Below are 12,115 nucleotides of genomic sequence, written 5' to 3'. Positions count from 1 at the left end.
TCCAGTCCTACCTACTACTTAAGATCTCCAGATCATGAAGTCAAAGTACTTTTAAAAACCTGTCTCTCCTGGAAGTAGGGCTGCAAATGGAGACTGACTCCAAGCGTTACTCCAGCCTGGGCTCAGCATTTATTCGTCGGGTGTTCTGCTGCTGCTGAGAAGTTGACAGTAACCAAGTAAAAAGTACCTTCAGTGTAGGGTACTCATTTCTCTTGACAGATGTATTGTCTTTATGGTTACAAGTTTTCTTTTTTTCCTTCATTTCTTCATCATTCTGTGGTTAATTTATAGAACTTGGGCTGTAGAGCTGTGAGCTATTGGTATGACCCCTCTAGGAACTGAAAGGAAAGCCTGTGATTTTTAGTGGTTTAAATGACTTCTGATTATTTCTTCTGTTCATTTTTCTAAGAACTGAAAGATACTTTTTTATAGGTAATTGAACAATATGTTAGATGCCCATTTTTGTCAGCATAAATTAATTGTCTCTGCTAGTGTGGGGGCTTTAGATCCACTCCAGTAGCTACATCAACTAACGGGGAGCAGTTTCATTTGCTCAGTAGTGTATTAAGGGCGTTATTTTGGTTTCTGTCTATGGAACAGTGCTGCTCAGCATTTTATAACGCCATTCCTGAGAAGAAGCAGCACTTCCATCAGGCAACAAGGCTATGGAAAGGGCATATTGTCGTCCGTTTCACGTCCTTGTGTCTGCAGGGGCCTGGATACTGCTTCTGAGTTAGGGCTGTCCTTGTTCAGACTGGAACGGATCAACCCTTCCTGCACAACTGTCAAGTTGGGAAAGGAGAAAAGTACTTTGGGGGTTTTTTTAGGACCAAAGCTTTCTGCCCACATTTCCTGGGCTGTACTGTTGCTGTCTCACCCCCACCCCAAATGTCTGCTGCTTCTGGCTTACTGGTGTCTTTTTCAGTTGCAGTCTTTCCCTCTCTGTGAACTGTACAAGCTCTTGGCTCACATTCTGAGCTGGCTGGCTGTTCTTCCTCATATCCACATTGTTCCTTTGTAACCTGTACAAAATGCTCTTTGTGTATTATTTTGACTAGTACATATTTTTCTAATTAGGCTTTTGGCTTGGGCTGCTTCTCTACCTCAGACCGCAGTCGTAGATGTTGCTTGAAGCTCTGCCACAGACTGTGCTGACACACTTGCTTACTATTTTACTGTAGTGTTCCCAGTCTTGTCTTGAAAGTTTCTCCGTAAATTACTCTGTGAAGGTTCCCACTCCCAAGGTATCAGCCTGCTTCCCAAACCAAGGTTTCAAATCTTTTCTTTAGCTAACTTCTATTGGGCATGATGGGAGTCACAACTGAACCTCCTCCCTCCACCCCAGAACATTATGTGGGTTGTAGCGACCAGGATGGAGCTTGTGCCTCCCCACAGATGTGGTTGGCCTCTAGTGAAGCCGTTGCTGTGCAACAGCTTGGCCTTCACTGGAAGGGATGGAAAGAAACGCCTACAAGTTCCTGTTGCTTGCTGGAGCTCAGGCATGCTCCCATGAGGCACAATTCCTGCTTTTAAGGAATCAATACCCAGATCCAATACCCAGATTTTAAGGTGTCAATACCCAGATCTCACGTGCCTCCTCCTTAACTGTAGGCAAGAGCAAGCCATAAGCTTTGCAAAAGGAGCTTGGTAGAGAAGCCTTAGCACACTGGTGAAGATCTGCTTCCAGGTGCTCAAGAAATTTGGGACTAGATTTAAAAATCAACAAGTTGCTAAGCTGTTCCTACTAAATACTGGTTACTTCCATAAAAACAGGGCAGCTTGCCTCAAACTGGATTATTTTTGTATCACAGTTTTAGGCTTACATACTTCATTCTCACCTAAGGCCTTTATGGTGGGCTGGTCCTGGGTCTGCTGTTGAGGAGCGGTGACTCCCATTTGCTTCTCAGGAAGTGCAATTATTGCAGGTGCTCTCAGCTCAGGCCTCGCGGGCTCGTGGTGGGAGCTGCTCCAGCCACCAAAAGAAGCCAAGCTCTTCTGTAAAGCTTTCCACTCAAGACCTGGCTAAGGCAAAAGTAATTGTCTCCTAGTCAAAGACCTTTAGGAACAGAACCACTGTTAATTAAGTCACATTAGCAGAGGCAAGGATCCTGACCTCAATACCAAAATATTACAGTGAAAAAAGTTTGATTTCCATTCACTAGAGGCTCTATAGCAGAGACAGCCATTAAGGCACACAGCAGGGTTGCCCAGAGCACATTACTCAGGACTGCATCCAGGTGGGTTTGAAGATCTCCAGAGAAGGGGACTCCATGAGCCTGTTCCAGTGCTCTGTCACCCTCACTGTAAAGACGTTTTTCCTCATATTTGAGTGGAACCTCTTATGTTCCAGCTTCTGCCCGTTGCCCCTCGTCCTGTCACTGGGAACCACTGCAAAGAGTCTGGCTCCATCCTCCTTCAACCCACCCTTTAGATACTTGTAAGCATTAATAAGGTCCAGCTTTCAGAGAAGGTCTGCACCAAGCCTATCATTGTATCTCCAGCCCTGCTCACCTGAAGTACCCCTTCAGTACCTGAAGTACTTACCTTTTTATTGCTGACAAAGAGTGTAACACTTGGCTGTAGGATATATCAACAAGCAAAGCTTTATTGAATTGATACTGGGTATTAGAAGTGTTACAGTGTGATACACAAAGCAAGGAAAAAAGCAGTGCTTATTAAAAAAAAAAAAAAACAACAATAAAACAAATCCATCTGCTGAGTGTATGGCCCAAGCACTGCAGTAACTAGTATCTGTTTCACAGTAGTTAGTAACATGTAGGAAACTCTTCTTTCTTGTAGCAGGATCTCAGCAGAGCCGTACGGGGTTTAGGGCCGTGCCCCCTCACTGGGCATGGACGAGGGCGCCCGCTCCCTGGCCGTACCCAAATCCCTTGGGGCCAAAGTTCTTGGCATAACAACCTGTGAGAGAGACAAACGGGGTAGCGGCTGAGGCTTCCAGCTCGTTAATTAAGAACAGCACTGTCTAGGCTAAGCCCCTCGGCCGCATCCCGTTAATCACCTGAACATCCTCATCGGAAGCAACACCTAAAACCCTTTTGTTAAGCTGCGTAAGTGCCAGGACTGAACTTAGTTCTGCCTGATGGAGACGTAAGCTACACCAGCAGCTTCAGTAATACTAATTTATTCTTCAGCTCTATTGCTATGACTTATAGACCGTTTCCATCTTGAGAGGAGCCTGAAAGTTTCTCATACCAGGAATAAATCCAGCACCTGCCCTTGTAACACATTACCTTAAACCATAAACAAATTACCTTTGTTTCTTTTCTCACCTTTACAATAGATTTCTCCCTCTTTTTCAGTTAGGGTTGTAGATTCTAGGCTTTTTCCACACTTGGCACATCGGAAGCAGTTTTTGTGCCATGGCTAGGGAAAAAAAAAAAAAAGGAAAAAAAAAAAGAGATGGTTTAAATACATGGAATGCCTGAGTCGGTAAAAAAAATGCAGTACCTGGAGATGCCTGCATCAATATTGTTTGTGGATGACTGGTACAAGTGAACCCAGTTCAAGGGCACCAGTAGGAGATGAGAGCGTTTCTGTGAGTGGCCCAAAGCCCTGGGTTCATAGAATCATAGAATGGTTTGGGTTGGAAGGGACCTTAAAGATCATCTAGTTCCAACCCCCCTGTCATGGGCAGGGGCACCTCCCACTAGAGCAGGTTGCTCAAAGCCCCATCCAGCCTGGCCTTGAGCACTTCCAGGGAAGGCAGATTCCACACATCTTCCTGCTCAGGGCAGCATTTTGAAATTTTGGGGCTTGCTCTAATCAATTCAGAGCAGAACTTGGCTCTCTGTAGCGAGGCCGGCAGCTGGCAGGGAAGTGCAATTTTAAGGTAACTCTGCCCTTCAGTTCATTCCCTCCCGGAACCCATATAACATCCCTGGCTCACTTTAAAGTCCACGTAGCGGGTACAAAATGCCATGCAGTTCCTTACCTTTCCAGCTCCTATTACTTTCTCGGCCGCATAAACAGAATCACCACACCTGGAGCACTTCTCTGCCCCACCGAACTTCTGAGCGAACTTGGAAGTGTTGGGATTTGTGGTGGGTCGGTGGGGAGAGGGCGTGCTGGAAGAAAACGGGACATTTGTTGTCTTCACTCTTTTACTAAATGGCCTCTTGCTCTCCTTAACCACGCGAACAGATCAGCACCCAACACACAGCACAGAATAAAGTACTTTTTCAAAACCAGAGAGGTAGGTTATGAGCAGGGATAACTGGTTACACTTGGTAGGAAAAAAAATGAGAAAGGCCATGCTTCAATGGATAACAAGAAGCTACTGTAAAAGCTAGTGTTCTGAGAAGCCTTCACCTTTTCACTTCTAGAGGAGTGCTGAATTCTGTATCAGGACATGGTTTTATCAGATAGTAAAGCTACAAATAATTCTTTCAAATTCCTGTCCACTGATCGTAATCTGGAACCTGAACTGATCACTGAAGCTCACGGATTGAATGATTTATCAGTTCTGGCTATGCCCTGGCTGGAGAGCATACATCATATAAACGTCAAGCAATAATTTGGGAACTTGCATGAAGCAAGCTGTGAGGCATACCTCAGCTTCTTTCCACATGCTTCGCTTTACAGCTAGAACTTCATCAGACGAGGAATGTTGACTATTTAATAGGACTTTTGGTTTGGGCTATAATTAAGCACAAATGGTTCTTCATTTGCCGGTTAAAGTTTCATTCAACTTGTAGCCCCAGATTCTCAGCTCTCCAAATCCTTCCCTGCCAGAACCTGGTGAACATTTGCACTTGTGGCTTATTTAGGAGACTGGCTTGAGACCCAGAGTCACCTCTGTGGGCTCGTGCATCCAGCCCCCTATGGCTTATGCGTAGGGTTAGTGGATCTTTACATTAGCTCCTGCCCATATGTTGCCTGCTTGCATAGTCACCAGTGGGAGTTTGCACTGCAGGCTAAACGCTCTCCGTTTGGCTATACTGTGGTATTTTGCAGCATTTCTGTTCCAAACAACATGAATTAAGCAAAATCCAGCCTGAAGGGCTCCTCTGAAAATGGTAATGGCTGGTCAGACAAGGACAAGGGTCTCTCACCTCTCAGGCTTGATGCCAAGTCTCTCTCCCCGGTCCATGTTGAGCGTGCCAGCCCCCTGGCCATACCCGTAGCCTTTTGGGCCATACTTTTTGCCGTAGCAAGATTTGCAGTAAACTTCAGCGTCGTGAATGGCTACAGTTGTGCTGTCCAAGTTTTTCCGGCAGACCACTGGAGGGAAAAAAAAAAAAAAATTTAAATTGCCTTAAGGGACCATTTTCATCAGCACATATAGTAAGCCAAAAAATCAAGTGAGAAGTGATGTTACGGGTTTCCTTGTCCATGATTCTTAGCCTATTAGGCTAAGAACTTAGGAACTGCCAGAGATTAGAGGGGGCAGGTTGCTGTTTGAATTAGTGAATTATGCTTAGCTCTATGAAGGACTCCATTCCCTCCCACCTCTTCATGACCATGACATTTAAAGCTGGGAAACTTAATGTGGTTTGATGAATGAGGCTGCTCAGAAACCCAGCTAGTGGAGTCAGCAGTCTCCCTTGACAGATGCCATACAGCATGAAGCAGAAGTCCGTCGGTGCACAAGAGCCCCTCTGCTGCCCTTTTGGACAGGGTGGGGCAGGGAAAAACAAATTCTTAAAGGTTTTCCCCCACCTCAGCAGTGGTTTGGGGCAGAGTTGGGGCTGTGTCGCAGCTGTCACCAGAGGGGCCGTGCTTTTCTGGCATTCCTACATTGTCCTTCAACACAATGCAGGCTCTCTGCTCAAGGTTACAGTAGAAGGCAGAACTATTTCCTTCTTAAACCTTCTTTTGTATCCCAACTGGCGTGTTCTTTCCGTCTGCAACAGCATTACGCCCATGATAAACAATTTGGGGAGGGGAAAAAAAAAAATAAAAAAGCTTTATGAATTTTCTGTTTGAGAAGAATTTCAAGGTCTTCAAAATACAGAGTGACCTTTGCTTATGGCATTCATTAGCTCCAAGGTTCTTTTTATAAGACACAGATATCCAATAAGTAAATCGACTAATGCATGTTTGTTAAGTCTACAGCCTTTAACCCCAACAGAACTATGCACTAAGGAAAAGCAAATACTCAGACACACTAGAGCCATTGTTTGACTGTAAGTTCCACGTTTCTTTTAATAGAAACTCCCATAAAAGGCTGAAAATGAGGCAGCCGAGACATCTAATCTTGTGTGTGTGTGTGTGACTGCTGTAGAGCTAAGTGGAAGGAGCGTAGGTGTGCCGAGGCTCACAGGCCAGCACAGTGCACTGATGGGATGCTGCAGACTCAGCAAACTGGTCTGAGAGGGGCCAGTAGAACTGTGGCTTAGATAAAGAGGGCTAAAGCTCTGCCCGTAGGTACGAAACACCAGCAAGTGGGACAAAAACGATACCTTATGTTTCGTAATAGGGTAAAATTCTCCAATTCAGACAGACGGGCTGTTTGTCTGCAAAGTAGGAGCCTCCGATTCACAGTGACCCTTTGTTCCCTTCATCTAAGCAGAGGTCTTTTCAGCAGAGAAAGCGATTTTCAATGCCTCGCTGGGCTTGTTGGTTGGACTGGAAAATAATGCTTTGGACTCCTTTCATCCGAAATAAACCACAGACCCCTGTGCCAAGAAAGTCTAGGCTTTTGGCTGTGCTAAAGCATCAACAACTCGGCCCTGCTACAGGCACGTTGGTGTCCCAGACCATGTGGGACTTCAGGGCAGGGGTTTGATGGCTGTTCCTTCAGCTGCTGCCAACCCCAGGACCACCAGGAGAAGTCAGTGCAAACAGGGCTTTGCTGTTGGGCTTTCTCCTCTGCACGAGCAACACTTAAGCTGGGTTTCCATCCTAAAGATCCCTTAGACTCCTGAGGAGAAGGCTGGGAGGGGGGCAAACGGAAGAGAAAAAGCATGATGTGCTCTGCTTTGGGAGGTGCATCCCACCCATCTCACGCTGGACGGGTAGGGCAACATCTCTCCAGGAGACACCTTTGGCACCTTCAGGCGCAGGAAGCACACAGAGAAGTCAAGCCCAACACGTGATGGACAAGCCATCTCTGTCCCTGTACACCCCAGCTGAGTGCGGGACGTCTCCTGTGGACCAGCACCGTGCTGTTGTGAGACCCCCAGCTCCACCAGGAGAGGTTTTGCAGGGGAGTGGGAGGGAAGTACTTACTGCAGAGGAAGCAGCACCGGTGGAAGCTCCTCCCGTCGCACTGCACCTCCTCGGCGTGGTAGACGGTGCGACCGCAGGCCCCGCATTTGTTTCCTCCTCCCCAGTTCGGCATGGTGGCTCTGCAGGCGGGAGAGGAGAAGGGGAGAGGTTTGGTACCCACCGTGTCCTCCATCGCCCCGGCTGGAGGAGGGTTGGGGTCACAGGCTCCTTTAAACCAGGCCTGGGAAGCCTGTGTAACGGAGCACAAGCCTGCGATTTCGCCAACTGTTTAAAAACGTGACCTTCCACCATGCGGGAAGCTTTTTGTGATCAGAGCTTTTGTACCCAGCCCTCCAGATCCCAGAGCAGGCTCAGAGGCCGGGGCGGGCTCTGCACGGCTGCTGTAGGAGCAGATGGACTGGCACGGGGAACAGAGCCCGCTGCCGCCCAACAGCAGGGAAAACAGAGACATGGTCTTCACGAGACGTGTCCTCCCGGCCCTGCCCGGGGTTTTGAAAGTTACATAAATTGGATACGCACAAATTACAGTTTCATGCACAAGGGCTTTACTGTACCTTGAGCGAATGCCCCCCCAGATGGATATGATTTCAGTTTCTATGCTTCATTAACGCTGGGCCTCTTGTCTGATGGAGGCAAACCAATTGTGCCAACAATGGCATTTTGTTTTACTGCAGGGCCTATCATTTGGGACGCAGTACAAGCCAAAGTTTGCCTCGCTGGAGAACCACTTATTAGGGCTATAGGGACATTTTGAACTCCTTGAGATCCTGCCTGCACTTCAAAGATTATTTCCCGGGGACTCCACTGCTATTATATGAACCGTACCTTTACCAGACAGCTATATGAACCAAACCCAACTGTTCAAGGAGCCACAGCTGCTTTAAAATAAAGCAAAACTCCCTCTCATGCACTACTTGCAATCGACACGCAGAAGACCAGCAGGGAGGGACAGGTTAGACCCATCAGGTCTAACTACAGCCTTGAGAATAGTCTCCTATGTTAGGTCTGAAGCAGCAACTGCCCCTTCTCAACCTGAGCTGCTCCCTCCCCACCTGCCCTGCCCTCATGCCGCCACTGCCACCACCACCACCACCAGTTCCCATACAGCTCAACTGGGAGCTCCTCCCATTAACCCTCCTGGATTAAAGCACCAAAGCAGAGCACTGCCCACCACCTTCTGCTTGTATGGGGCTTTCCTCCTTCTGTCACCACCAAGTGCCAACACGGCGGTCTTTGCTGAAGGCTCATCTCCAAGTCATTGCAAACCTTGCTGAAGGCTCATCTCCAAGTCATTGCAAACCTGCCCTCAACTCACAACCGTTGCTTAATGCTGGTTTGCTCACCGCCAGCAGACCACCTCTGGTAAATACAGAGCCCAACAGCAGCCAGAGGGAGGGTTATCGATTCAGTCAGTCTCACTCAGTGGTGCTGCTCAAGCCTCACCACCCCCCTTGCTCCTTACCAAGCCTTGTTTCAGAAAGGGTTTCCGGGCGAGGACCATGGGTTTACCCACTGGAAGGCCAGAGGTCACCTCCTGCCACCCTACCCCACCAGTAGCACCATTCTCCCCCAAGCAGGCTCCCCACAGCAGCGCTGCAGTACGGGTCAGCTATCAGGGAGGGAAGGAAGGAATTTTCCAGGAGCTTCTGACTTCTCATGGCACAACTCACCCCCAGTTACCCTTAGAAGCTCTCCTACGTCAGCCAGACAGGGGGAAGAGACACGCAACAGCATCCCCACACAACACCCACAACCTGCTGCTTTGCTGCTTGTCCCTCTGAGCCAGAAGCAGAGGACTAACAACCTCCAGTTGTCCAGGACAACCTCCTGACTGTCCTGGCCAACAGAGAAGAACTGGAAGCACTGCTGTGACACAGGGAGGAGCACTTCCCTTCAAGATCCCCTTCCTCTAAGGGGCTCCCACCGATGTGCGGGAGAGACCTCAGTGCAGAGCGAAGGGTCTCGTGGGTGCCCCCAGGCAAGCTAGAGCAGACTCACAAATCCCACCTCCGAGCTGTGGTTTTGGCTAAGGCAGAATTCAGTGACCCACCTTGTTAGTACAAGCCTCCTGCCCAAGCAGCCGGAGCCCTAGTTCATCAGTTTTATGGATGCAGGGAAGGTTGCACCGTTCCCAAGCCAGACACGCTGCCAAGGAGCTGCTCCAAGACCTTTGTCCGAGACAAGCAGACAGCCATTCATGCCATGTGGGAAAATAAGATTAGTTTATTAACCTAAATTGGGGCATCTTAGGTACATTCCTAAGCAGAGGCTTAGGAAATTTCCTCGCAGTGGCTGAGCAGTGCCATTTGCACACTGACACTAATTACTGAGATAGCCCTTTGTTTAATACTTCCACGGGATTAGCACCATTACTGCTCCATGGTTTAGCACTAATACCCTGACCAAGCTCATAAAATTAGTTTTATGACATTTCCCACTTTGCCTTTGTCATTCTTGGCACAACCGTAGAGTCTAAAAATTAAGATTCCATTTCTTTTATTCAAGTGCTTGGCTCTGCTACCGCACAGCAGCTGACATCAATCATGGCAACGAGTGTCCTTAGTTAAAGGGAATATAGGCTGCACAAAGCTTTGGAACTTGTTAGTACGGACTGGAAAAAAAAAAAAGAAAAAAAAAAAGAGAAAAAAAAAAAAAAAGAAGAGATTCCTTTCCACTTTGTATGCTTTCCAAAGCGTAAACGGTATTTCGGACATGAACTACTTCTGTCTTTTCCTCTCACCATCCCCACACTCATGTTCTTTCGTGCATTTATGCGAGTCTAAATTATTTTCAGCATTTTGTTAGCACGCTAGAGCTGCGGACCTAGATCAGGTTTCCAGTTTTGCCCCAGATTTCCCATGTAATATTGGGCAACACGGGGTGCAGCTCCACCCCTCCTTCCCAAAGGAGCGGAAGGATTAGATGATCTGGCACCTTTTAGCTGACTCAAATCCTCTGATAAGGGCTCTGGAAATTCATTAAATGAAAAGCAAAAAGGAACTGAAGTCAGTACTTCAAGGTGACCTTGGTCTCTTCCACAGAAGGTATTTCCATTTATCCTCCCCATACCGTTCCCATGACAGCTCGCGTGGGCAGAATGGCAATAATTCCTCCATTACCCAAAGGCAAGGGCTGCCCTGAGGTGGTGGTGCCCAGGAGGCACCTCAGGGGAAAAGGGACAGTGACTGGAAGAAGCCCCACACACAGGACAGTGCACAAGCCCGTACTGCCGCCCACGAGCCACTCTCCCAGTGCCACCCTGAAGCTTCACGCTGCCCAGGTCTCCTGCGGGAGCTCCACAGGTGGCAGGTTCAGACTTTCAACCCCTTGTTAAGCCCTCCCTGCTCGTTGATGACTTTTTGGCTAGTTCAGGCAGGCCCTTGGGGAGCTCAGGACCAGCGATTCATCTCACTGTCTGTGCCAACAATTTTGGCTTTTGATTGCAGGTTCTTTTGATTGCTGCTTCCCTCTAATAAGACAATCCTGACTTCTGTGCAGCTCGCCCCCAGTCAAGAAGGGAGCAGGTTACCTGGCTAGCGTTCCTGCACGCCGGTGGCCACAAGCCACGCCAGCTGCAAACTCCTTTCCAACCCAGTTGTTAACAGCGGGTTTAAAGAAAACAAAAAAGACACCTAAACGCGCCCTGAGACAGACAGCGAGGAATTTCGGGCTGTCCAGTTATCACTTCTTCAGCCACCCGCCGGGGGGGAGCCCCGGGCCCCGCAGCCAGCCCACCGGCACCGGGGGGACCCCGGCCCCCTCCGCCTCTCCTCGCCCGCAAGCCCCGCCGCTCGCCCAGCCCGGCTGCCTTCCCTCCGGCCGAGGGGTCCCCGCACAGCGGGACGGGGGTGGCCCCCGGCAACCCCCCCCTCGCCCTCCGCCTTCCTCCCGCCCCACCGCTGCGGCATCCCCCCTTCGCAGCCCGCACGGGGGGAGTCCCGTCCCGTCCCGTCCCGTCCCGTCCCGTCCCGTCCCGTCCCGTCCCTCACCGTCGGTCTGGGCTCCGCTCGGCTCGGCTCGTCTCAGCCCCGCCGCGGCCCCGCAGCTCCTTAAAGAGCCGGGGCGGAGCCATGCGGGGCCCGGCCCCGCTCCCCACCGCCCACGTCCCCACCCGCGGGGCCTGAGCTCGGCCCCACGGACACCCCCGCCCGTGAAGGTGCGAGGGAGCCGGCGGTGGGACCCGGCCGTGGCCACCCCGAGAGGCGGAAAGGCGACAGGAGGTATCCCACCCCGACGGCAGCCTCAGACTGGACCACCAGCCTCTGATTTCACTCATTTTTTAGGACTTTTCTTTAAGTGCTTGCCTTCTTCACTGCCCACACGCGGCCCCACAGTCGCGTTTCACCACGACATTCACCGGGGTGGGTGCGTAGGGCTCAGACATGGGTTTCTCCAGGGGTGAGACAAGGTGCTGGGGTGGGACCAGGCGAGTGGGAGCCCGCAGGCACCTGGAGAGGAATTGGCACCGTTGCTCCAGCGTGAACTCATTAGGAAGGACTTTAATTATTTTCCCAGCAATTAGGCCTGTCCACAGCAGCCAGTTCACGCTGTAGGAAAGATGTGGGTGCTCCAGCTGCCTTCTCCCAGCTCCGCAGGGCCGTCGTGTGCCAGCTGGCTGGGTGCAGCGTTGTGCACGGAGCTCCTTGTGCTTAGAGGGAGATGCAGGGTTATCTCCTCCTCTTTCTTAATCAAATACCAAATCAGTTACTCATTACCTGTGCGACTGCCAGGTTGCTCTGTTTCAGCAGAACAACTTCTCCCTCCACACCAGAGATGAAGCCCGGCGAGCTGGGGAATAAAACAAGGAAAGCTGAGGTTTCAAATATAATCAGATTTAATAGAATAAGATTAAATAATTAACATTAATAATACTAAATAACCAAAATTGAATCTGATAGCAATATGAAATATACGAGGTTTACAT

At 49.6% G+C, this 12,115-nt stretch overlaps 1 protein-coding gene across 2 annotated transcripts; it reads right to left on the bottom strand.

Moving 5' to 3' along the window:
- Positions 1-2,580: 2,580 nt before the first annotated feature.
- On the bottom strand, positions 2,581-11,292 carry CSRP2 (cysteine and glycine rich protein 2). 2 transcript variants are annotated; one of them, XM_014963882.1, is made up of 6 exons: positions 11,181-11,292; positions 7,192-7,310; positions 5,073-5,241; positions 3,953-4,085; positions 3,291-3,384; positions 2,581-2,919 (listed from the first exon to the last, which is right to left on the bottom strand). In XM_014963882.1, the coding sequence occupies exons 1-6, from the start codon at positions 11,261-11,263 to the stop codon at positions 2,843-2,845; spliced, it is 675 nt and encodes a 224-aa protein (XP_014819368.1). In that variant the 5' UTR covers positions 11,264-11,292; the 3' UTR covers positions 2,581-2,842. The 2 variants fall into 2 exon arrangements, with proteins under 2 accessions (XP_014819368.1, XP_014819369.1); XM_014963883.1 differs by having other exon boundaries at positions 11,171-11,189.
- Positions 11,293-12,115: the final 823 nt, after the last annotated feature.

The sequence above is a fragment of the Calidris pugnax genome, unplaced genomic scaffold (genome assembly GCF_001431845.1).
Source record: "Calidris pugnax isolate Ruff unplaced genomic scaffold, ASM143184v1 scaffold44, whole genome shotgun sequence".
NCBI lineage: Eukaryota > Metazoa > Chordata > Aves > Charadriiformes > Scolopacidae > Calidris > Calidris pugnax.
Note: the sequence above shows the minus strand (reverse complement) of the source record. Positions and strands in the feature narration are given on the sequence as shown.

Excerpts from the sequence above, each read along its gene's own strand:
- CSRP2 (XM_014963882.1), bottom strand. The coding sequence starts at position 11,263 with ATGGCTCCGCCCCGGCTCTTTAAGGAGCTGCGGGGCCGCGGCGGGGCT. Across the intron at positions 4,086-5,072 it reads CTTGGCATCAAGCCTGAGAG|CACGCCCTCTCCCCACCGAC; the intron begins GTGAGAGACCCT and ends GTTTTCTTCCAG. Across the intron at positions 3,385-3,952 it reads AAGTAATAGGAGCTGGAAAG|CCATGGCACAAAAACTGCTT; the intron begins GTAAGGAACTGC and ends TTTTTTCCCTAG.